At 36.7% G+C, this 24,644-nt stretch overlaps 1 protein-coding gene and 12 non-coding genes across 15 annotated transcripts; 2 read left to right on the forward strand and 11 right to left on the reverse strand.

Annotated features, from left to right (window-relative positions):
* The first annotated feature begins 1,580 nt into the window (after positions 1-1,580).
* unc-83 lies at positions 1,581-24,399 on the forward strand. Of its 3 annotated transcripts, NM_001083280.3 has the most exons (16): positions 1,581-1,800; positions 3,521-3,619; positions 8,398-8,490; positions 9,124-9,220; positions 9,375-9,511; positions 13,660-13,724; positions 13,776-13,911; positions 17,287-17,501; positions 17,972-18,121; positions 19,279-19,487; positions 19,533-19,687; positions 19,955-20,037; positions 20,343-20,742; positions 22,168-22,691; positions 22,835-23,239; positions 23,579-24,396. In NM_001083280.3, exons 1-16 carry the CDS (start codon positions 1,729-1,731, stop codon positions 23,862-23,864), a joined length of 3,126 nt encoding a protein of 1,041 aa, NP_001076749.1. In that variant the 5' UTR covers positions 1,581-1,728; the 3' UTR covers positions 23,865-24,396. The 3 variants fall into 3 exon arrangements, with proteins under 3 accessions (NP_001076749.1, NP_001380084.1, NP_001380085.1); NM_001392532.1 differs by lacking the exons at positions 1,581-1,800; positions 3,521-3,619; NM_001392533.1 differs by lacking the exons at positions 1,581-1,800; positions 3,521-3,619; positions 8,398-8,490; positions 9,124-9,220; positions 9,375-9,511 and having other exon boundaries at positions 13,658-13,724; positions 23,579-24,399.
* W01A11.14 lies at positions 1,950-2,149 on the reverse strand. Its single transcript, NR_068911.1, has one exon. It is a non-coding gene; the product is annotated as an Unclassified non-coding RNA W01A11.14 (non-coding RNA).
* Positions 2,903-3,083, reverse strand: W01A11.11. The gene has a single exon (NR_068912.1). It is a non-coding gene; the product is annotated as an Unclassified non-coding RNA W01A11.11 (non-coding RNA).
* On the reverse strand, positions 4,481-4,689 carry W01A11.15. Its single transcript, NR_068913.1, has one exon. It is a non-coding gene; the product is annotated as an Unclassified non-coding RNA W01A11.15 (non-coding RNA).
* Positions 4,826-4,965, reverse strand: W01A11.20. The gene has a single exon (NR_068914.1). It is a non-coding gene; the product is annotated as an Unclassified non-coding RNA W01A11.20 (non-coding RNA).
* Positions 5,109-5,248, reverse strand: W01A11.19. Its single transcript, NR_068915.1, has one exon. It is a non-coding gene; the product is annotated as an Unclassified non-coding RNA W01A11.19 (non-coding RNA).
* W01A11.13 lies at positions 5,460-5,608 on the reverse strand. Its single transcript, NR_068916.1, has one exon. It is a non-coding gene; the product is annotated as an Unclassified non-coding RNA W01A11.13 (non-coding RNA).
* On the reverse strand, positions 8,016-8,216 carry W01A11.12. The gene has a single exon (NR_068917.1). It is a non-coding gene; the product is annotated as an Unclassified non-coding RNA W01A11.12 (non-coding RNA).
* W01A11.18 lies at positions 9,884-10,161 on the reverse strand. The gene has a single exon (NR_068918.1). It is a non-coding gene; the product is annotated as an Unclassified non-coding RNA W01A11.18 (non-coding RNA).
* On the reverse strand, positions 10,371-10,503 carry W01A11.17. The gene has a single exon (NR_068919.1). It is a non-coding gene; the product is annotated as an Unclassified non-coding RNA W01A11.17 (non-coding RNA).
* Positions 13,450-13,532, reverse strand: W01A11.16. The gene has a single exon (NR_068920.1). It is a non-coding gene; the product is annotated as an Unclassified non-coding RNA W01A11.16 (non-coding RNA).
* Positions 17,049-17,265, reverse strand: W01A11.10. The gene has a single exon (NR_068921.1). It is a non-coding gene; the product is annotated as an Unclassified non-coding RNA W01A11.10 (non-coding RNA).
* On the forward strand, positions 21,484-21,577 carry W01A11.21. The gene has a single exon (NR_102031.1). It is a non-coding gene; the product is annotated as a small nucleolar RNA W01A11.21 (small nucleolar RNA).
* Positions 24,400-24,644: the final 245 nt, after the last annotated feature.

Raw genomic sequence — 24,644 nt, forward strand, 5'->3', positions numbered from 1 at the left:
AAACATTTGAGACAAAGGGCCTAAATAGTTTTAATTGTGAAACAAATTAGACACGACGTTCGAAGTTTATTCTGCAGTTTTGGTAATGCGTTGTAATTTTGATGTTAGTCTAGAAACAAATGTTTTCTTTTTGAAATTTTGCAATGTTCTTCAGAATATTTCAAGTATGAAATTTCTAAATTGTACTTCAAATCATTTCTAAAACTCGTAAAACATTCGGGCACTACAAAGTGTTCCTTTTCTACTTTAGTATCACAATGTTTCGCACATTGGTGATAAATGAGCCGGGGCTGTCTGCCGTTTCCGACTCCATTAACTTGGGTCCATTATCCCATCGTTTCACTGTGTTTCTATCACATTTATTGGGGGAACTTCCTGTTGCAACAAAACCAATAAATTCGAAAAGTGTCAGGGCCATGTGCTGTTGGACATCTATTCGTGAACATTTTCAAAATTTCGATTTGTTCCTTTCCAGTTTTCCATAGATTCAATTTTAATTGAAAAATGAATGGGTGGAAACTTGAATTTAAAAAAAAGGAATTTAATTCAATTTTCAACAAGTTCAAAAATATTTTTTCCAACGTTTTGTTAATTGATATTTTCCAGAACTTTCTAAATCAAGTTACATTTTTTTTGAAAGCTACAACCTATTTTGTAGTAATTTGGAAATTTCTTGGACCTCGTTGTGATAATTTCCATAAATTTTGCTTAATATTTTTTATTGGAAATCACGAGACTTTTTCACACAAAATAAAATCTTCCAGCTGATTTCCCTGGTCCAATCTCTTTTTTATCACTTTCACACCTATCTCTTCATATTTTCATATCTTCATAAATCTTCATAAAAATTCATAAAACAATATCTCCATCATAATTATCATCTTTTATTATTTTATCAGGTGTCGAAAAGAAACGAAAACTGTGTGAATGACATGATAATCCATCATCATCACAAGCTTCTCTTCCCAACTCTCTAGATTCTCCTCTCTCATCAGTATTATTGTTTATTAAGGCGGAGACTTCGGATTGGGGGGCAGATTTCGAGCATCTCACACTTTTCTATGTTTATCTTTTAATTTGCGAACATTTTTGCGGGCGATGGCTTGTTGTCCAGGGCATGAAATCCATGGATTTTTATTTGGATTTTCAAAAACTGGCCTAACAAATTTTATGGAAACCGTACTATACATAAGTAAAACATTTATGAAGTTTTTCGTGTGTTTCTACATTTTTATTAAAAACATTTTTTATTATCTTTAAAAGGATGTTTTACTGCTCGACACAATTTTCATAGATTTTTGGTAAACTAGGCTAGTTTTGAATTGAGTATATATTTTGCAAATTTTCTATCCTCAATATGACTTGAATTTCCGTTTCTTGACTTTGATCTCAACAGAAATCTCTTCTTGAAATTTATTTTCAGCTCCAATGAAACAACTAATCTCTTTTTCTTTGTTTTTCACGAAATTTTTCCTATTTTGTTCTACACACAAAAAATTGTATATACTTTTTCTATTTTTAAATTTTCACCTCATTTCGTTTTGATTAAGTATTTTTCCGTCTAAACTAAATTTTTCCAGATCCGTTTCTCATCCGTGATCATATTGCGCAGATGCGTAATTGATCGTCCACCCCTACCAGTACAGTATCCCACGTCTGGATACAAACTTCTCTGATTTTTTTATTTTTATTCCTGGACACCGAAAGTAACCCGAAAACAGGTTACGAATGGACGTAATGGACTCATTCTCGGAGGTCGAGATGCCCAATGATATATCATCGGAGGACCATCTTTTGAAGGTGAGGCAGAGCTTTAAATTTTACGAAAAAAAAATACTTTAAAATTTTCAACGCATTTTCTTGCATATTGAATTCATTTGAAAAGTAAAATTTCGTTAAAAGTAGGAGAAAAAAAATTAAAAGTTCGATTTCTTTATTCAAACCAAAGTAGAATGTAGTTTTTTTCTAAACCAAAACGAGCGAAAATAATTTTATTTTTCAAATCTATTTGATTATTGAAAGTGCCTTTTTGAAAAATGCTTGAGCATTTACCCTTGCGCCATCAATTGTTTGCAAAAAGCTGTCAAAAAGCCCGAGAGGCCGAGTTTTCAATTTTGGCGCAAAAAATCCCGAATTCCACGCTATCTTTTTTTTTCTTTCGATTGACTAAAGACGAACGGCTGAAGTTTTTTTTCGCTGTGCTTCAAAGATTTATAACTGGAGGTGGAAAGAGTTAGTGTCGCACATTCAAATTCCGCATCGTTTAGTTTTTCTTATCGAATGTTTTGATCTGGTGGGGGACGACGAAGTAAATTGAATTGAAAACTGTGGTTATCTTGAAAAGAAGTTTGAAGGAGAAAGTGTAAAACTATTGATGACGGGAGTTTAAATTTCAAGAGATTTTAAGACATTCCCATATTTCAGTGTGCGAAAATTTATCATTAAAAAATATTAATTATTTCTATGTGCTAAGTACATTTATTAGCAAAAAAGCGCAGAATCAAGTTCAGACAACATAATTATATTGATCTTCAGAGATTTTGCACATAATTTTGAGAGCCATTTTTCAGGAAAAACATAAAAGTTATCAAAATTGGTCCGCTAAATGATGTGTAAAACCTTTAAAATGCGATACTTTTTAATATTTAAAAGATTCGCATGAGAAATAATTGACTGACACCTTAGGTTCCTTGTAAAATATTTCATTGTATTATTAGTAAGTATAGGTATTTCCCAGATTTCCTTGTTAAGGTACCGCAAAGTCAACACATTCATGGACACCTTTTTTTGTTGACTTACCCCATATTTCTCTTTTTGTTTCCAAAAACAATATGCGGACCATTGAATCCTCACGCCATTCACACACATTCCCAGAGCGCGACTACTAGTAACTTTGTTTGGCAAAAGCTGTTAGTAAGAAGAGAATGATTCCGAGTGCCCAATACCATAAGTGTTTCTCGAGGTGCGCATCTCGGCAGTGAAGAGCAACTTGCAAGTTCGAGTGCATTTCTCCAAACTTGGTTGTTCCTACACAACGATTCCTGTGCCATGTTCCTTGATCCTCTCAATTTTGGCAATTGAATCGATTAACGTCAGGTTTACTCTTCGTTTTATTGCAAAGTGGGCCGCCCGGAAGGTCGAGAAATCGTAAATTGACTCGGAATTACCAATTTTACAGTCACACTGAAAGCAAAGCACTTCTTTTTGGTAGAGCGGGTGGCCATTGATTGTCGTTAAATCGTTTGTGAGGGTCATTTAGAAAAATGGGCGCATATTTTAATTTTTCAGAATAATTTTGACAATTTTAAATAATGAAAATAACAAATTACATTTTTTTGAAAATCTTGTTTCACCTTTTTTGGTTTTTTATTTGTATCAAATTATAAACTGTTTTATTAAATTGCACTACGCAGCTGTACAAGATCGAATTGCGCGTGTACAACCATCGTTAAAAATATCTCCTAGATATCTTTCCAGCTGTTACTTTGCCCATTTTAATGATCAATAATTTAATTTCCAGGTCATCGAATCGTCGGCTGAGGAAGTGGATATCTTTTTGGAGAACTGCTCCTCGCTCTACAATTTAATCCTCGACTCGTTGCACAACCTCACCTCAAAAGTAAGTCTTATTTGTTTTATTGCTTGTGTCGTTTGGTTGCCATGGATCAAGTGAAACTGGGAGAGTAATTAGGTGTAGCTGGCCTCAAAAGAACCTCCTGTTTTTCTCGATTTTCTTCTAGTTTTTCTTTGAACAAAGTTTTTTGCTTAGCCCTCTGATATCAAGATCAAGTTTTGCAAACTTGAGGCAGTTGTCCATTTGATTGAGCAAGAGATAGCAATAGTTTAAGGGGTCATCAATTATCAAAAAGAGAAACGTTACGAGCCTGTCAATTGAACACAAGCCTGGTACGAAAATATTACGGCAGATGTGGTGATGGATAACTGAAAACATTCACTTGACAAGCCTTTTGCCTGTGCTTTAGGGAATTTTTGAATCTTCCAAATACAGTTTTTACATAAAGTTTACCAGAATTAATTTCTGGTTGAAGTTTCAAGACTTGTTGATCTAGGAATGATAAATTAAAATAAACCCTTCCCATTCACAAAAACATAGCTAACTTATTCTTGCTCTAACTAGTAAGTTTTGTTCACTCCATGAACTACATCTAAATTTAAGCGGTTAATCATAGAGTAAACAACAAAAAAAAACCAATTTTTGAAGGTATAAAGTTGTACTTCTCAATATCCGATGATTAAAATTTTTAAAAAGAAAGTATCCTCAAATCGTTTGCTCTTTTTCAATGAGATAACAAATGACCACTGCAACTCATCTCTCTGTGCTTCTTATCCTCCCACACTCATTCAATATACTCACCCAATTTTTGTGGCAATTGCCGTTTGTTTGGAAGGTCACCCATTAATCAAATGTAGTTGGTTGATTGTGCAACCTCTACTACTAAACATTTTGATGAAGATCCTTCATTTTATCTGCCACTGACTCCTGAGAAAATGCCACACATTTCGATTCAATTAGCTTTCCTAAATTATTATACCAAATAGTATCGAATAACATCTCGCCCCCCGAACCACAGAAAAGTGGCCCCCAATAGTGTGCGCAGTTTTGCCGTTCCGAATGAAATTGGAGATTGTTGAGAACCAAGAGATAGATGGGAATTGAGTTGAAGTTATTGTTAGAAATTTTAAACTTTTCAATGATAAATTTTGACACAATAGGGGATCAGGTTGTAATTAGAAGATTACCAATTACTTTTTATTTTCATCACTCCAAAAAAGTACAACTGAATTTTTCAAATATCTAGTGGTAACCCGAAAAACTCATGTCAACTTTCTGAATCCAAAAATGCTGCAAATTTCTTGTCAAAAATGCTGTCCACAGCAAATCCCCAATGGACGTGTTCCGATTGAGGCAGTGTTTGCTTACTTGGGATGTGTTACTCTCGTTTTCTTATTCGAACGTCCTCCTTTTCTTTTGGGGAGTAACATAATCCCGTTCAGACAGACACAGATTGAGCAGATCATTTGTTTCCTTTTAAGTGGGTTGGCACATTTTGCTCTTTATTTTTCGCTTTTAGATAACTGAGATGCTAATTTTTTTCAGATCACTTAACTTCTTTAGTGAACTTATAATGTTGTTTTTGAAAAATTGTTTCCAAATTCTCAGAAAAAGATATCAGAATCTGGATATTTTCAAATTTTAGAACGAGGCGCACTTTTATGTTTTTTTCAAAACTTTTTCAATGTTTTTTTAACTGATTTTGTAAAATTCATTTGCCTTAAATATCAAATTTTTTGAAGCAAAACATAATGAAATTCTTCTCAAACTTAAAGCCTTCCATCTTTAGTTCCAAAATTCGTTCCGCATTGAACAATAACAAGATATAGGGGCGCGAACATGCGTGAAGAATACGAGAACAGTAACGGAAGAAGAATAAGGAGAAAAGACACGGAGTCATCTCATGTTTGCGGATTGTTAGTTATACCACCATCGGGCACCCGAGTTGTCGTTGAGCATGCTTAGCGACAGGAGCACCAGCGGTACACTTCACGCACCCGATACTCGTCTTATTCGTCCACTCGAAGGGGGGCTTAGACTCACTGTACTCTTCGTTCTAGGTTAGAGCATTAGGGCAAAAACTATTTCATGAAAAATTAGAAAATTTTCGAGGAAACCTCTAGTTTCCATTGCTGGGTTTCTGTCTTTGTCTCTGGTTCTCAGCCATCCTTCTGTTACTTCTTATTTTTATGGCATTATGTTTTCGCGTTTTGGCAAAAGTCTTCCTCGATTTTACAACCGCCACATGTTTTGATATTGTTGCACATTTACTCTGATTACATTCCGATCTTACTCAAAAGCTTTCACATTGCCTGTCATCACAAAGTGCCTTCTTCTTCTCCTCCTTCCTCATCTCCTAATCTAAATTAATGAGTTTTGATCGGACGTTTCCATGGGGGTGTGTAATAAAAATAATGAGCTGGTGTGCTCTTTATCAACAGGGCCGATCGAACCACTTACCGCCATCCATCTTCTGATCCGACTTCCACCACCACCACCATCACCTTTCTTCAATTCCGTTGCTTTTCGTTTGGAAGTGTATTTTGGAAATATGTCACATTATGTATTCATTAGCAAAACGACGCAGTCCGTTGGTCTGTTTGACAGAGAGCTGACAATATGCATCATATCCATTGAAACTGAACCCAGTGGAGAAAAGAAGCATTGTTTCACTGAAATGACTCATTCTCCAGGTTGTTTCTTCTGTTCGCAGCGTCGTTGGTGAAAGTTTTTGTTTTAGCAATTTTCCAATTTCGGCATTTTTCTACCAGACCCTACAGTTACCTACCTACTTGCACAACTCAGTTCCAATGGAAACATTATTATAATTGTCTTATAACCTTATCAGTTTATGCAAATAGTGTTCCCTTTCCTTGGTATGTTCATAACTAATGTTCCAGGCAGAATTTGTATTCTCGACATCACGTTTTGAAGAATTTTCTACAATTTTTAAATAGTAACCACATAGTAACCACTAAATAATAAACACATATTTGTTACTACCACATTTCCAATATTGAGCCGGAAAGCTGACCACTTCTTTTTATTTTCCGCTTGCTTGAACAACCACCACCTCCTTCATTAATTTTGGGTCACCACTACTAGTTTGCCCGTCATCGTAGTGGGAGAATGAATGAGTTTTTATCGTGGTATGATGAGATTCTGCACATCTGGAGCCCCCCGCACACACACACATACCACCCGGTGCGCGGGACATTGCACCGGTCCAAGGGTTAATAGCTCCGTCTCTGACAACACATGTGCACTTTTGTAGCAGGAGGGCACACATACACTGTTTCTTTCATTGTATCGGTTTTTTGACAATGAGAATAATAGAGCTTTGATTTAGTTTTTAGGTTTTCATCGTTCAAATTCTGAATCTAGCTCTCCAACTCAAAACCTGAACAAGTTTGTATATGTATACGTTATACCCATAAATAAACATAACTTTCAAATCCGACAGCCCTCCCCTTATCCCGTCGCTTTTCTCGATTTGTATGCCAATCGGCACATATAGGTATAATGTGATTAGAAATCACACCCGTCAAACAAAACCTGGGAAATGCTTGTATCATTCGAGAGATCCGGCTGACCTTATTTTTTGGGCCCACTCGTATTATATATTCGGGTGTCTCTAGTGGTGCAATTCCTATACTAACAGACCTTATCGCCGTGTTGCATAATATTAGCTACCATTTCTTTAGAGAGGGTGTGCCAAGAGACACTAGATAATATCTTTTTGGAGTTACTTCCCAAATGACCGTAGCTCTTCTTGTAAACTATTCGAATGCTATTAGCTTTTTGTACATTTTTGAAGCCAAAACGTTAAACTTTGAGATTGGAAATGTATCTCAAAAGCTCGCCAAATATGAAGTCTCAAATAAAGATAAGGTCGAGTCTTGCATTTCCAAACTTAAAAAAATCTTCCCTATCCAAAAATTACCTCTTTTTGCTTAAAAAATCGTTATATTCATCAAAGCTCAACAAAAACTATTTAAGGTGACTTTAGTGACAGAACCCAGAAAAAGCAATCATAGCTCGCGATTTCTAAAAACTCATAAAACAACCGCTACCAATCAAGAAATGTTATTTTGTATCGTTCAGCTAATTTTCTATGTTTCAACTTAACCTAACGTTTTTCCCAAATCCACTCTTCTCTTGTCAATCAAATAAAAATTCTCACAGTTTTTTGCACTAATCGAATTAGCAAATTTGGGTTGCATGTCACATATATTCCTATTCTCTTCCCCATTAAAACAGAAACATCGAGCACTGATAGCCATCATCATCATCGGAATTAGATGGTGCGAGAACGTATTCATTTATCATCGAGATTATATTCGTTGCCTTATTCTTCTTTGACGACGACTTCTTATTTTTCTTTTTCCTCGTCCGTTCCTTCTCTAGATGAAGACAGATGATAAACCATAAGAGAGAGAGAAAAAGCTCATTAGGTATTATGCATTTTATTGTTTGTGGGAAAAGAAATTGGAATGAAAGATTCAAGATGAGCCCTCCTTCTACCCTTTCAAGGATTAATTAAGAGAGCACAAAAGTGAGGACCACTTGAGAATTTTAGGAACGTCTTTTGAACTCTTTTTCTTTCTATTCTAAACACCGCTTTTTTCCTTATTTCCGATAAAAGATTTTCCACAGTCGGATGAATACATTCTCACCTTCCACCCATTTCCATGCCATTCAAATTTGATTCGATTTCTTTTTAATCCCCCCAGTGATCCGCAACACTTGGTTTGCAACTTTTAGCTTTCATTTCCAATTTTTTTGTTGCTATTCACTTTTTTTTCATTTTTATTATTTTTCAGACGATATCATGTGAATGTCTCGACGAAATGACATCTACACTTGAAAAATCGGCAAAGAAAATTCTCGCCGAACGGCCCGAGGCCGAGAATTCGGTGAGTTACGCGTCTGAATATAGACTTTTTAAAACTTATTTTAAAAATGAATTATTTACTTTAAAATTGATCAAAATCAAAAAATAATGCAGTTTTATTGACAACTGCGAAAGCGTTTTTTCCAGAAAAAACTTATAAAGCTTTTAAAGTCGCTCTTACTTTGTTTGAAAAAATATAAAGCAGCGTTGCAAATCGTGAAAATTTGAAAAATCTAATGAAAAAACTAAAAAAATTATTTTTTCAAGTTTATTACAAGTCTAGGGAATCTATAAAATTCTTAAATAACTCTAAAAGTCTTTCAAAAGTGTACACAGCAAGTGCTCCGCGATAGATTTTATTAAATATGAAAATTAGGTGAATTGTCGTTTTTCAAAATCTTGGTATTTATTCACTTACATTTGATAAGGCAATAAGAACTTGTGTCAATGTTTGGGCAACAATAAACAATAGTTGGACTTTTTTTTAACAAACTGATCTCATTCAAAAGCTCAATTGCAATTTTGACACATACATAATTCAAACTATTTCAGTTCCGATATTATGATACAATTTTTAAACTTCCAACTCTCGAACAAACTCCAAAACCTATTCATCAATTTTCGAACTTCGTTCTAAAACAATCACATTTTGCAGGTCCTTCTCCGCCTTAACACAATATGCTGCGCAATGGATCAACTACGTGTCCAGCACAATTCACGAATGATGAGCGGTGCCGATTCGGACACAGCAAGTAAGTCTTCCTTTTTTTGAAACCTGTGCAGCCGCACCTTTGTTAAGTCAGGTGTCCGCGAGGTCCACTTTTTCTCTATTTTTTGCGTTCGCTTTGCGCATGCCGGCGATTTTTTTCTCCGTGAGATTTCCGACATGTACACAAATTATTACAGGCTCAGCACGTAGTTCCACGTCATCATCGACAGGCGAAATGCGTTTGTGGTTACACGAGGTCGAGAGAAGACTCGAAATAAATGAGAAACGGATTCGAGTGGAGCCAAACTTGCAGCTGTTGCTCTCTGATCAACAGGTTAGTCTTTTGGAACTCTTAGATTGTTCTTTTCTTCTTCATAGAAAAATGGCAACATTCTTGAGTTCATCCCTACCTTATCGTCATTTATTGCGAAGTTTATGTTATTTCTAGGGGTTTTATGTAGGCGCCACGCCGCCTGATATTAGGGCAATTTTTTTTTGAAACACTCATAAATTTTTCTTGTTTTTCAAAATTTAATTTTCATTAAAATGAGTGAAATGAAAAATCAGACTTTTGTGACTTCCCTCCGTAATGCAAAAAAGAGACGAGAGGCCGGCGATGAGCAGGCAGATTTCAGGCAGGCTCTCTAACGGCGCCTGCATACCATGGAAGCCCTAGTTATTTCCCTCCTGAAACTTTTTGTTTTCCCTTTGTTCAGTATCCTCCTTCGAGTACTTTAGTAGTATGTGTTGAATAATTTCAACGTCAAGAATTCTCATTGTCAATTCTTTTTCTGCTTCTTCTTCTTTTCCTTCATCTTTCCCTTCCATCCAAAAGTCCATCAATTTTGCATCGAGTGACCAGTCCCCTCCTTTTTCGTGTCGCCGTGCATTTTCAGATGACGGATTGCCGACATGAGACAGGCGGTCGCAGCAGTCCATTTCTCGTTTGACATCCGTGAGAACCTTTTGGATTTTCCGCTCTTGGGTCACTTTTGACCGCTTCTTTCGTATTCCAAAAATAGAAAGAAGCTACTGGACGCGGCGGCAGGTGCGGATTGAAAGGGTCCGTCGTGTGTTTGCGTGTCGCTCAGCAATTCCACGCACTTTTGTCCTCTTCTTCTCGACCTTCATCTGCCTCGTTATACTATACCTCCAAACAACAATTAACATTTTTCTTCCCTCACTTTTCATCCTTCCTGTTCCTCAACAAAACCTCACGCGCCCTGTCGTTTCGCCTTCTTACCTGTTGTCCGGTTCTTACGTGCATATCAGATTTCCATTACCTTCAGCAGTTATTCTAATTCCTTCCGCGCATATTATCTTGTAGATATCCCTTGCCGATACAATAATGTTTATATATCAATCAAATAATACTCTTGAAGATGGACGAAGACTCTGCGCCCTCCGATTATTCCGTGTTCTTGTTTCACGTGTGTTTGTATATGTTAGGGAGGTTGTTGTACTGTGCAGTGTCACTAGAAACTTACTATTTCTCCCTCATCTGTCTTCATCAGTCAATTTGTTGGTTTGTCAGATTTTAATTGAAATCACAGTTTTGAGAGAATCAAGAACCTTAGATTCAAGAAGATAATTCAATAATGCTCTGAAATTTTTTTTTAAAGACTTACTAATCAAAAAATTTACAATAGCTACATATCCTGAAATTTGCTAAACAATTCATTGAAATGGTACAAAATTTAGACTTTGATTGTAACGCACCTTGTCATAAAAGATTAAACTAAAAAAATTTCAGTAAAAATGATGAATAAGCAACCAATTTTTATGATATTTCAATTCAGATTTTGGAAGTTTTCACAAACTGTTCAAATTTTTTAAAAGACATTTTCAATTCGAAATACCTTCAGTAAAAAACTGAGCAATAGTTTTATATTCTTGATATATCAAAATCTGCCCTTTCAATCTTGATCTAGCCCTTATGGCGCTTCATCTTAACCTTTGTGCAATTCCAAAAAAAAAAAACTTGAGAAGCACATCCTCTTCTATTCTTGAGTCAAGCATTTGCTCTTTCCAAACGACCAGCAGGAAGTTTTCATTATTCTTCGTGTTGTGTTCTTATTGTTTCTTGTTTTCTTCCGACTTGTTGTATATCGGAAAGACCCCGGGATTGTTATGTAATTCATCCATTGGTGCTGACAACGGCATTTCCCCCTTCACTCCGCCGCGGATCGTATTATTATTTCTTCACCCCTTGCCGATTGCCCTCTTCCGTATTACAAGACAACATAAAAGAGAGATGCGCAACAAGCACACTGTTTATTTTTGGAATTATATAATCTCTACAGACCTCTCCTACCATCACATCATCTTTTGTTACAAATTATTCTCTTGTTTTCGCCTTGCTCAGAGCTTATCAGAATCTTCCCTAAATTTATGATGATGTACTTTGAACAAGCTTCTCCCTAGGAAAATTTGAAAAATCATTTTATTCAATTATGTAAAACCTTGTAATTTTACATTACTTTTAAGATTAGTGTGTAGACCTACATAACGTTCTAAACTCCCAGCAATCAAATCTTTTCCGCATCCACGAGTCTATTTGTATTCGACATGTCGTTGTCCTCGTTTTCTACCTCACTTTTTTTCGATACCTCTCTCGCGTCAAAATCCACTGACCGCGGTTCGCAGTTTTGCAGTTTTTAGTGTCGACATCCCGTCGCCAGTCACCTCGTTTCTTTTGTAGTAGTAGTAAACGAACCTTCATATTTCTATTATTATATTTCTAGGTTTCAACTGACGAAGGCCGTTCTTCCGTTCCGTTTTCTTTTGCGCACCACAATCATCACATTTTTTATTACCATCCATAGATATGTCACAGGATCATTGTAATTCATATAATCTGTCTAAGAGTGGAATATACCAAGTTGGCCAGAACTTGCAAAGAAAAATGCTAAAATCTGCTAAACTGTAACATTTTATCACATTTTTACAAATAAGTAGATCGCATTTTATCATTAGCCTTTTCCATCACCATTGTTTTACTTTGGAACCTGTCTCTGATTTTATCAAAACATTTTTAACGGACAAACTACGTGCAAAAAGTTTTTTTTTTACATTTCAATAGTTGAGCACATTTTTGATAAAATGAAAGACATATGTCAAAGTAGAGCAGGAAAAAGCCTAACTAGTAAGCTTAATAGAAGATTTTCTGCCTTTTTTCCAAAATCTAACAAACTTTCCGGTAGCTCAATGCCTGAACGGTGCACACTTGAAAAAACGTTCGAATGGCATATAACCACTTGAGATTTCTTTTCGTTTTCCGATCACTTCCCTCAATAGTCAATGTTCACCCGGTTTTGGCCTATCTTCTTCATTTTACTGCTCTTGGTTCCTCGACGCCTTCTTTTCTTTTACAACCAAGTTGACAGATATCCGGTTTTGATTTCAATTTTTTCTACATTTTTCCTCTATTCTTTTGAAAGAATTCAAATACAATCTCGTCAACATTCAAATTAATCAGTTTGGCGCCAAAGTTCTCATCTCTCTTTCTTTTCCCTCTCCTATCGGAACTCTTTTGAATTCAAATGTTCCTTTTTTTCTGGTTGCACTTTTACCTCTGCACCATCTCCATTCAACTCTTTGTTTTATCGAAAAAAGACGATAAGAGACGGACGGTTTCAGTGTTGTAGACAAGAACACTGAAGACTTTAATGTTTCCAATTTTTTGTCATGTTTTTCATTTTGTTACAAAAAAAGTGAAAGTGTGAGAATAACTTCCCAAATAGTTTCGTTTGAAATAGAGATCGAACACAGCCAAAACAACAGATTAACTTATTTTCAAGTATATTTCTTAACTAAATGTTTGGCATATTTCTTTGTTAAAAAATTGCTGAACTTGAAAAGTTAACGACACGGACACACCTGTTTTTTATTTTAAAATTCAACTTTTATTAACTTTTTAATCTATACAATTACTAATTGTTTTTAAAATGCCGCACTTCCCCTTTAAGTCTTGCACCATATCACTTTAACAGCTTATATCTTGGTTCGCAGTGACCGTATCTAAAAGAAATTGCCTAGAAACCTATAAAAAGAAAACAAAAAACGTTTTCACAGTTGACAACTTTTTGATAGAACGAAAGATAACCGGGATATGAGCTTCCAAAGTTGCAAACTAATGCGGTACGTTTAGAAAACTTACAAATTTTTTTTCCAAAGTCCTCATTTATTGTAGTCGTCACCTCGTTTTACGCCAATTTAATACCCATTCCACTACCACATTACCCTTATCTTCCTCTTCTTTTTTCAGTTCTTCACATATTTCAAACCATTTGATGTTCGCTTCGACAACTTTTACCTTGAAAATTGCGCGAATTCATTGGGGCGGCCAATTATAAGCCATACCTTCCGGGGTGGCGACTATTTTGAGAATTTAAATCGATAGTCCCCCCCCCCCCCCCACCGTCCGCGAAATTTTAATCCAATTAGTTCGCAAAAACTGGTACTTTATCTTTCGATTTACAGGCTCTACAACTTGAAATACAACACGAAGGTCAACTATTGGTTAATCGACTCAACAAACAAATTAAGTGAGTTTAGGAGTTTTGAAATTTTCGATTTTAATCTTCTGGAATTTTCAGAGACGATCACGACAGCGACTCGTCAGAAGAAGAGAAACGGAAAACTTGTGTCGATGCGATCAGAAAACGGTGGCATACTATCTACTTGAATAGTTTGTCTCTAGTCTGCAGAATTGAAGAGCTTATTAACCATCAGGTGAGAATTCATTTTGTGTAACTTGAAGAATTGCTTTAAAAAATGCGTGTTGTGGTTCAGAAATTCGTTTATCTAAAACTGTAAGCGTAAATGTGTTTTTTTGTGTTAGTTTTTTTTTTAAATCTACTAACTTCATAGCGAAGCCTTGTTTAGAATTGCATGGATCTATTTAGAAATTCTATTGTAAAATATCGATATCAAAAGTTGCCCTCTAGAGTTAGTGAATTTTCAAGTTCCATTCCCCTTTCTTCATGCCTTTGTTTTGATTTTTTTTTCAAAATTGTGTTTCGTTTCAAACCACAAATGAACCCATTCTACGATCACATAACTAAAAGGGCTGGTCTTTTCCTACTAATTTAAGGCGTTTCCCTTAGGAGTCGGTCTCCTTGCAAATAGGTTCCAAATGTGTCAGGTGTATGAAGTTCTATCACTAACAAGCTGTTCAAGTTTTTCTTTTGCTTTTTCCGTTGATTATTGTTTGTAAACAACTAAAGTGATAGAGTGAAGAACACATTCGTTCGTTTTCCCAGTGTGTGTGAGACACAACAAGCAAAAAGTGATCCAATTCTCGAATCGTACAACACTTTTCCAGCGAATAGTGCTTTGTGTTGAGAACTGCCGACCGATCCATGAAACCTTCACTATTGCTTTTGAAAGAGAGACTGTTGTGTTCACGGCAAACGAGACTTTTTTCCCAAAATATTTTTCTCTGAATTGAAGTCGGCCGTTTTGTGTATGCACCAGTTGCAGTCATTCAATAGTTTCACTGTTTGAATTATGCAAATCAATTCCCTTTTTTGGCAACTACTTTGTACGTAATAACGATTTGTAGTAGGTGGTGATTTTTTTTTCCGGTCATTCCGTTTTTGATCAATTTTGGTACGGTTTCTAGAAATTGGCTATAAGGGATTTCTATAAGTTGATATATGATATATATCGATAAGCTAAATCACATGCATTTTCATGATTTAAAAATATTTAAAACTAACAAGGTGACAAATCATGTTACCACGTGGATAAGTTGGTAAGGTTCATTCAAATACTCGATCTAAAAAGTTATGTTAAAAATTTTTATAATTTAGAAACAGGCATTCAATAATAGAAAGAAAAAAAATTGATACGGCCCAAGTTGATGGTGTAAGAGACTTTTGATTTTCTTCTATTTCAATATCATATTCGACATATGAATTCGGTGCCAACAGCTGCCTCTCCGTGCCTATCCCACCTCCGGGCTGCCAGTCATCTCGTTATTATTCGCACTTTTTGTCACTCATTATTATATATCTATACCTCCCTCGAGAGGACCTTTTCGTATTTTTCCGCGTAAATTTCATTGAGCTTTTTTCTACGGTTTATGCTTATTTATTAATAGATCAATTTCTCCCAGTTCTTCAGAATTTCTGGATGCATATTGCACCTGTAGGGGTTAATTAATTATAGGTTAGGTTGTCTCTGCTCAATTTGTGGGGGGAGGCCAAGCATCTAGATATAAAGAATTAATCGCGCCCAACTGAACCCAACGATTTCCTATTTCATTTGTTTACCAAAGTGTCTTTTGCGGGCGGTTCTTGGCAGATATTAGAGCCACATTACACCCTCGGTTTCCCCGTGTGCGATCTCATAATAATTATAACTATCCACCCTTCATAGAACTATTATAGAATTGCTAATTGACTAGGTTTCAATTGAATAGTTTAGTTCTGCCAGTGTGGTGTAGTGTCCAATCGAAACCGACTGGGCAATCAAAAGGCAATAAATCTTGCGAACAAGCCTCTCACACACACTCACCTCCACACCAGAAGAATTTCCGTTACAATCCCGACAATCATTTTATCATTTCTCTCGTGTAATTAGGCTTGATGCAGTGATGTGGTGGTCCGAAATGCGGCGGCGGTGGTTGTGTAACCATACGATGTGTAAGAGTGCTTGGAAAACCCGTAGTATTTGCATGTGGATACGCTTCAGCCATCGGTTACTTCACACGTTCCTTCCCCTCCACGCCGGTTTTCAATTTCAATTGTGAAAGTGGAAGAGACTGAACTTTTTCATTAGCCCAATGTGTTCGAATAGAGTTTCAATTTAAAACTCAACGTTCAGAAGTTTAATTTTAGAATTTCTCAGAAAATATTTATTTCCTACCTATTTTTTCGAAACAACAAAATCAAACATCTCGTCCCCTCAAAAAACCGTGCTCATATTGCATTTATTGTTCCTAAAGCCTCGCCGCTCACTTTTTCGATTGTGTGCTCCACCAAACAAATGGTGAACACATAGACAGGGCATTGCCCGATATTTGATGCTGATTCATATCGGTCCGGCTCCAAACAAGGCTCCCCCGACTGTCATTTCTGTCACCCAACCACACCCTGGGTCTGGCAGAATTTTTTGTCACAATTGTCTCAATTTTTGGTAGCTACAGTTTTCCGAGTTGTTCTCATTCAAAATCCAGTCATTAGATTGTAAAATATCAAGTCTGAGTTCGTCTAAATATTGTAAAAGTAGAAACAATTTTCATTTTAAAAATTACACAAGCGCAAATATGTGTCTCGGTCAGCCTTCAAGGCCCTACCTGCCTTACCTTGTACGTAACCCACTTTGCCTTGTTGCCTTGTCTTGCCTACCTTATGCCTAAACGACATATTTTTCAACAAGTTTAATCGAACGTTCCAAAAATTAATGAAAAATAGGAAACTAAACAGTTTTGAGGTAAAACAATGCCCGGTAGGTAGGCACACCTTAAAAACTTTGCCTACCTTCCATGAAGCGCTACTTTCAATGCATTTATTTCCGGCGCGCTGCTTTTGTCTCAAAAACGTCTTAACCTTTGTCCCAATACTCGTCAATTTTTTGTCGTTTCATTCAACATTTTCGTTGTTTGCGCCTGGTATTAACCGTCTTTTTTGCATAGTCTTCGGCTTACAAACATGTATCAAGTACACGGTGTGTATTTGATAGTAAACCAAATTTCCAGTTTCTCTAGTTACATTTTCTTCAATTTTTTAGAATTATTTTTGTTTGAAGTTTTGAAGATGGAGTTTTGGCATTTTTATAAGGAATTTTGAAAAAAAAATCAATTTAATTTCTGGTTGAGTAGAAATTACCATCCCTCACACCGCCCGAAAGTACATTAGCGGATCCTATTTTTGGGTTGAGATATAGTTTGCACAGTTGCATGAATCTATGACACGCAAATAGTATCGTGACACACATTTGCGCATATGGGGCTTCGTCAGTTCTTCGTCACTCACTCTATTTGTTCGCAAGTGCCTAGGTACAATTACCTATGCATGCGCCCTCTTCCTGTCCACAAAAGCGCATCTTCTCACGATACCCCCTACTCTCTTGTTCGATTCTATGTAATTTTAAATTTTTCAGCAAGCATCAGAAGACTCGGAAAGTGATCCGGACCTCGTCGGACCACCGATCAAACGGGCTCGCATTCGAACTGTTGGTCACCTGACGGCTTCTGATACGGAAGAGTCTGAAGCTGACGAGGAAGACAGACATAGTCAGACTGAAACTGTGGTCACTGAAGACGATAACGTTCTTCCATTTGCGGAGAACGAGTACGAAAGTATTATGGATGGAAGGTGAGTCTGGCAGAGGCTTTACCTCAAAATTTTGTTGATTCTTACTAAAAGTGCGTATACTTTTAAAATTGTATCAGTACTTTTAAATCGCACCTTTCTCAAAATCCTTGACAGCCATTCGAATAGTGAAAACTCCCGAAAAACTAGAAAAGCTTCATCCCTTATAAGAAGTCCCGCGCAAGCAATTAGAAACGCATCTTTTCACCCATTATGTTATTCAAAAGTCGTTTCATGGTAATAGCTTTGTGACAGTCAGGTGCGCCTTGGCAAAGGATTATCCGGTCCGTTCTTTTTCTCGCAGAAAATAAATGTGTTTCTTTTCGGGTGCTTGCATCGGTTGCCTCCTCCTCATCCTCCAATAACCCCAGAGCCACATAAATTATCGCCCGCCTAGATTTTGTCTCACAGTCGGAGGATAATATTTTTAATTTCAATTCATATTTCATTCGTTTAATAAATCTTCATTTCAGAGTAACTGTCGATTCGTGTACCTCTTCGTCCGAAGACCAGATGGTTGAGCAGTCGACGAACAAAAAATGGGAGAGTGTTCTACAAGACGTCGGCTATTCAAGCGGAGAGAATTCAATTCATGAAGCTTTGAACACATGTGCTGATCATTTGTAAGTGACCTCGAAACTTTGTCGAAAACTCCAAAAGAACATCTGTCCAATGGCTGAAGGATTTGAAAGGAGTTATCCTGAGACGATTTGTAATATGAAGGCTAACTGTTAGAAGCAGTCAACCCGTTTAAGTTTACCTCAGATTTTTAGTAGCTTTCTCAAAGTTTCTGCTTGCCCGGCTACATTCCATGAACAGACAAATCAGTGCTAGACACACGCTGGAATGGTCAGCAGAAAGTTGGCATCTGTTAGAGGCTGACCGTAGTTTTGCAACATGTGGTAGCACATTTTACGATCAGTTGGATAGCCAAGGCGGGGCGCGATAGGCTCGCAGACATTTGTAGTCATTCATTATTTTATAAGACGTGTGACAATATGCTCAGCAAATTTGAGCGGTAAGTTATAGGAAATATCTTGGATACGTGGGAACAATCATTGTTGTCAAAAGAAGTCATGTTTTCACCCAAGTAATTAGTTAATCGAATCCTTCCAAATGTCACTATGACCCGAATCGGAGTGGTTTCCCAACACCTTTTTAAAATAAATGACCAGCAATATTTTGCGCGTGTGCGCACGCCCGGTTTCTTATCCGCATAAATGCGAACAAAATAAATCAGCGGCGGACACGTTGAAGAACACAGCCTTGAAAGTGATGAGTGGCTCGGGGGGACAAGTGATACGTGATATCCTACTCCCGGGGAGTCCACACCGCATACTTATTGGCCTCCTCCCGCCAAACAAACGTTTCTTCAAAACGTCTTGTACGCTGCCCCCTCCTTCGACACAACTTTTAGATTTATTAGTTTCGGGTTACGTCGTGGATTTTTGAGTTCCGCTGGGATATCTTTTTTGCCCTTTTCTAACATTTATAATCTACAACTATGTTTGTGTTTATACAAATCATCTCAGAGAACTAGATGATCGAACTATAAGTTTGAAATATTTTTTGAATCAAAATATTTAAGCCCAAGCGTTAGAGTTTCTAAAAACAATTGATGGTAGAAATCATGGAATCAATCAGTGGTTTGTTTATAAAAAGTTTTATAAACTATACAAGAAATCTGATACTGGGTATAGTTGGTTTTTTTTGCTCGAAATTCTAAACATCTTCCCCGCCTCCCTCCAGTATTCCATTCCAAACACCCCACAATTTGCAGAGTTCCTGAAACCAGTGACATGCGACGAAAACGCATCGAATGCTCCCCGGTCAAAGCCTTTTATCGGACTGTTCAGTTGGAAGACATGTCGGATCTAGAAGTGACTAAAGCCATCAATCACGATGTAGAAGAAGAACCAAACTTGTCTGATTCGATGTATGTCAACCATGATTCCACGTTCTTGGCCACTCAAAACCTTCCAGAATATGGTGAGTTGAAGCTTCTGTGAGCTTTAAGTAAATTAAAGTTTCCAGACGAAGTAATGGCTTTAATGGATGATGATGATCTACCAATGGACATGTCAATGACAGAATCATTCAATACAAAATGGCGGGAAATTCATGGACAGAAGAAGCCATTGCGACGTGCATCTCGACCAAGTCGTGAACAAATGAATTTGATTGCCAAGGTTAGATCTTAAATCTGCCAATCTGTTTTACTGAGTGTGACTGAATGACGGATGGTTGGCCGGGTAAACGGTTTCCGTAGGTGTGATTGATGTCGCACCTATCCTCATCTGGGTAGTGTCCAGAATTGTAGATGATCTCATTTTCTTATCAACTAGTACTCCCTACACCATGTTATCTGATATTTCCGAGCAGAATGAGCAACAGGTGCTTTGCGTATAACTAGTTGTAAATCAGACTGATCGTAAAATTTTGTTTATTTATTACAGAGCTCGTGCGACGCATCCTCTGAAGACTCGTCCGAAGGAGAGAATCAAACGAATTTGGAAGATGATCCGGAGATGATGAGTGTGTAAGTTGAATTTGATTCGTTAATTTTGAAAAAATATTTAAGATAGAGTTATTTCCGAATCAATTTTCAGTTTTTCCCTTTGCGATGAAGTATAGAAAGCTAATCTTGTCTAGGAAATGTATCTAAAATTTTAAAATTCATAAACCGATTGATAGAAAATAATTACATGTTTCATACAATTTTTCCATTTTTTTCGAGCAGTATTTTTTTGCCAAAATTTAATTTTTTATTTTAAAAACTTTGATATAATTTAAAAATTTTTAGTCTTGTTGGAAATTTTTCTAGTTACACATTACTCTTTCCAGATCATTCAACTCTGCCCAATTCGACACATCCTCCCCATTGAAGCGCCAACGATCGGCTCGCGGACTCAAGAATGCTTCCTTCCTTTACGACAGTCTCGAAATGGACGGATCATTCTGCTCGACACGTTCCGAGATGCTTCCACCGTGCAAAACGAGATCCCTTGCACGCCGCAAGCTTCGAGTTCGCAGAATGCCACGTAGCATGAGTGACGGAGAGCAATTGGGCGTTGTGAGCAGTAAACCAGAAGGAATGATGACTCCAATGATCCGTGTTTCCCCACCTTCTACACCAGTCCGCCGACTTCTCAGGAAGCTCGACGAGCAGATTAGAAACCGGGATAGTGACACGGCGCCAGAACATAGTGATGCTGCACAAGCCTATGAATGGGATGAGTATAATGTAAGTGTTCAAACTGTTTAATGCAGAAAAAATTGAACTTTAAAACTTTGAAATTTAAGTACTACTAAGTCTCCTAAAACCACTGTTCCTTAACAATTCGCCTACACATCATTCTGATAACACAAGTTTTATGTGTGATTGACATCAAAAGCGACACATTTCTTTCCAATTTTTGTCAAATTTGTCTGATACTCATTCTAATTGATTTTCTACGATAATCTAATTTGCTAACGGTTTTACTGTTTCACTCCCATTTTCACTATTTTTTAGAATTTCTCAAGAACAAAAAAGAAATATAGAGCAATTTGTGCTCCGTGGCAACGGGAAACACTTTGCTGCCTGCCAAATGTTTCTATTGACAATTTTTCGTGTGTGTTTAAAAGCTGAGGATGTTTTTGTGCATCCGTGTCACGAAAGCACAGTCGCATAGAATTTGCAATTTTTTGTTTTTGAAATTTTTTGAAATTTTTTTTTGCCAAAACTTTATCAGAACTTTAAAGCTAAACATAATGGGTTTTTGTGTAAGAAATTTTAAAATAAAAAAGAACATCACCCTTGTTTTTTTTTGCTCAGAAAAATTATTTAAAGCTAATTTAAAGGTCCAAACTTACGTAGCGAAATATACCAAGACAGAAAAATTTTAAAAGAGTTATCAAAAAATTCCGGAAATCTCGAATTTGTTTTTTTTAACCATAATTTAAATTTTTTAAGTCCTATTTTCGATTCAAAAGTTTCAATTAAAAAAAATACAAATAATTCTCACACGATTCAATCTGATAAGTTCCAAACGGCGGCACTGTGTCGCCTTTTTTTCACCTGAAAAAAGTAGATCATCATCTTTCTCTCACTCTCAAGAAAACAACAAACACTTTGAAAATTTGTGACCGAACGTTTTCCTTCTCACATTTGGTTTGCTTTTTGTTGTGTTCTTCCACTCTTTGGTCAGACAACGATTAAACGAGAAGCTCTATTTCCTTCTTTTTGTGCACTAATTACAATCTCATTCGTCTATTCTACCCCCGTAACAATCTCGCGCAGTGACCCCGAAGGCTCTAATTAAAGGTGAGAGGGGTCGTCCAAGCATTGGCAATTCCTCACCAAATTCAATATTCGCGCGAACAGCCAGCCAGGTGGCTGAACAGACTTCCCCTCCTCTCAGGAACGCATGCATAATAATAATAAGGGTTGAGTGCATTTCATTTCACATTTCACCTTTCCCTCCCTCTTCTTCCTGTAAACATTATATTACATTGGGTTATTGACATCGTGCATGCTTGCGCGGATGACACGTAAAACTATAAAATTGGTTGCTGTAGCTTCTCCTATTATTAGAAAAAATATTAGGGTATGATTTTTGAATGTGTTTTGGCCAAATATTTGTATCGATATTTTATAATTTTGATTTTTATATTTTTCATTTTTCAGCCACCACAAAAGGACGACTCAATTTCCGACCGCCACATTCAGACAATGACTGATATCTCCGATCAATTGATGAATATTGATGATGATTTCGCAGAGCATTTTGGAACTTCCAGTGCAATTCGACTGATCGAAGAATCGAAATCACATTTGAGAGTTGTCCTAAAGGCTCTTGAGGAGAGTGACTCGAATATTCCACAGCTCTCAAATTTTGAGCTGATAGCCCGCTCAAACCTCCGCCAGGTCGATGAGGCTTTAAAAATTCAATCTGGAAACCAACCATCATTTTTGGAAACCAGCACTCTCCAGGATCTCCGATCAGAATGGGCTAATTTATATGAATCGATTCGCAGCCCGTTTGCTCGAATTATGCATCAAGTCAAAAAGTTTGCAGCGACATTGCAAGAAGTTTCATCGATGGCTTCTCTTGGTGACGTTGATATTCGTTCAAAAGAGGACGTGGCAAAGACATTGGACGCTGTGACAGCTATTGAACGACGTCTGAGCAGTGAAAGGCAAGAATTGAGGTGAGTCAGATTCTTTTGTTTACTGTATGCAAACAAAAAGCATTTGTTCTTCTTGAATTTTTAGTTTTTTTTTGTCTTTTTATTTTTCATGTGTTTCCAAACTTTATATTTGCAACTTTCAAAAACAAAATTTACAATTTCAGAGACCTCTTAGCTTCATCAAGCTTCCGAGACGTCGCCAAAGATCTTTCCTGTGAATTTGAATCCGTCTCTGAAGGATACGACGACGCTGTCGACAAAATTGGAAAAATGGCTCACTCATTATCACAAGTGAAAGGAGAATGGGATGCTTGGAATAGCAGACAAAATGATATCAGAAATGCAATGGTTCGTATTGAATCCCATCTGAAAGAGGGTCAAATGGACAATAAAATGATTGCGGATGAGATGGAGTTGTGTCAGGAAAGAATGAACAGTCTAGAAACTATGTGCAACTACTTGACAGCCTCGTTGGGATCAATTCAAAATGAATCCAACTCAAAGAATCTGCCAGATTTTAAGGCGGAACTCTCGATTTACAGCAATGCGTTGGCCAGGCTGAAGGATAGGTAAGACAATTTTTTAATGTGATAAAATACTCCAAAAGCTGATAGATTTTTGAAAATGTTAGTCAACGTTTTGACAAATTGCCAAATTTTTCAAACTGTAGCGTGCTTTCAGAAATTTAGAACATTGCTGCAGAACCTTGCTTGGAAAAAATGTTATTGTCTAAGGCAAAACTGAAAAATTTTCACTTTGTGGCTGAAAATTAAAAAGAAATCAAGTTTTTTGAAACGTTCTATGCGAAAAAATTTTGCTATGATAATTGTGTCCACCGGCGCAACTCTAAAAATATCTCCGTTGAAGATTCGAGCAAAACGTCTCAATTTTAGTATTTTAAATTTCAGATTCAACGACATGATCCGAGTGCCAACTCCCCCAACAGTCCAATTCCACCCTCCGGAGCCACTTCCATCTTTGGCTCGAAGCATGACAACTCAAACAGCTGAAATGGAATCGGAAACTGAAAATGAGCCACTCACAATTGCGGAGGCAATCTCTTCATCTCGTCTCATCAAATTCACATTTGCCCTTTCTCTTCTGGCAGCGCTCGCAGCGATTTTCTATTATCACGTGTTCGGAAAACCATTTGGTCCGCATGTAACCTATGTGAATGGACCACCACCGGTTTAACTGAATCATCAGTATTCTGATTGAAATCCCTTTTTGTTTCTATTTTTATGTTGTAATCTCTGACCCGGGTAGGTACAAAATTAAACCAGTAGATTCGATTGATTGTTTTTATATTTTAAATTTCTGAAATTAAACATTTAATTTCAAAAAAGAAAAAAATTGTTTTTTAAAAATAGAAATGTAGGACTAGATACTCAATATTAATCACTTACCCTACAGTTTCTTTCGAATATCCGAAAATCTTCCAAACTTTCCCCCCAAAAAAATCTCCGTGTTCAGGTATTTGTTTCATTCTCTCTCTTTTTTGTTTCTCCACTCATATTGAGAATATTTTATATCTCCACTTAAATCGGTGACTTTCCTGTATATATGATGATTTATTTGACAAAAAATGTTATCTGAATATTCTCATCTGAAAAGAGAATCCACTTTTGATGTCAGTTATTTTATTTACGAACTACCTTTTGGTTTTATCCTATTTTGTTTTGAAATTTGATTTATGTGCATTCGTTAATAAAAATTAATATATGCCAAACACATGTGTATCATGAAAAAAAAGACCCCCTGACTGACTGCCTAATAGGCGGCCTTCATGCCTCCTGCCAAAATACACATAAATATTCTTCATAGATTTCCAGTTGAACTTCCAGAAAACTAATTCTACACTTTGCAAGCATCTGAATATAGTTATTCAATTCCCAAATTAATAAATTAAGTGGTAGGCGAGTAGGTATGAGGCAGGCACGCAGACATAAAAAAAATATAATATTGACTTACTGT

Source organism: Caenorhabditis elegans, chromosome V (assembly GCF_000002985.6).
Source record: "Caenorhabditis elegans chromosome V".
NCBI classification, from domain to species: Eukaryota; Metazoa; Nematoda; class Chromadorea; order Rhabditida; family Rhabditidae; genus Caenorhabditis; species Caenorhabditis elegans.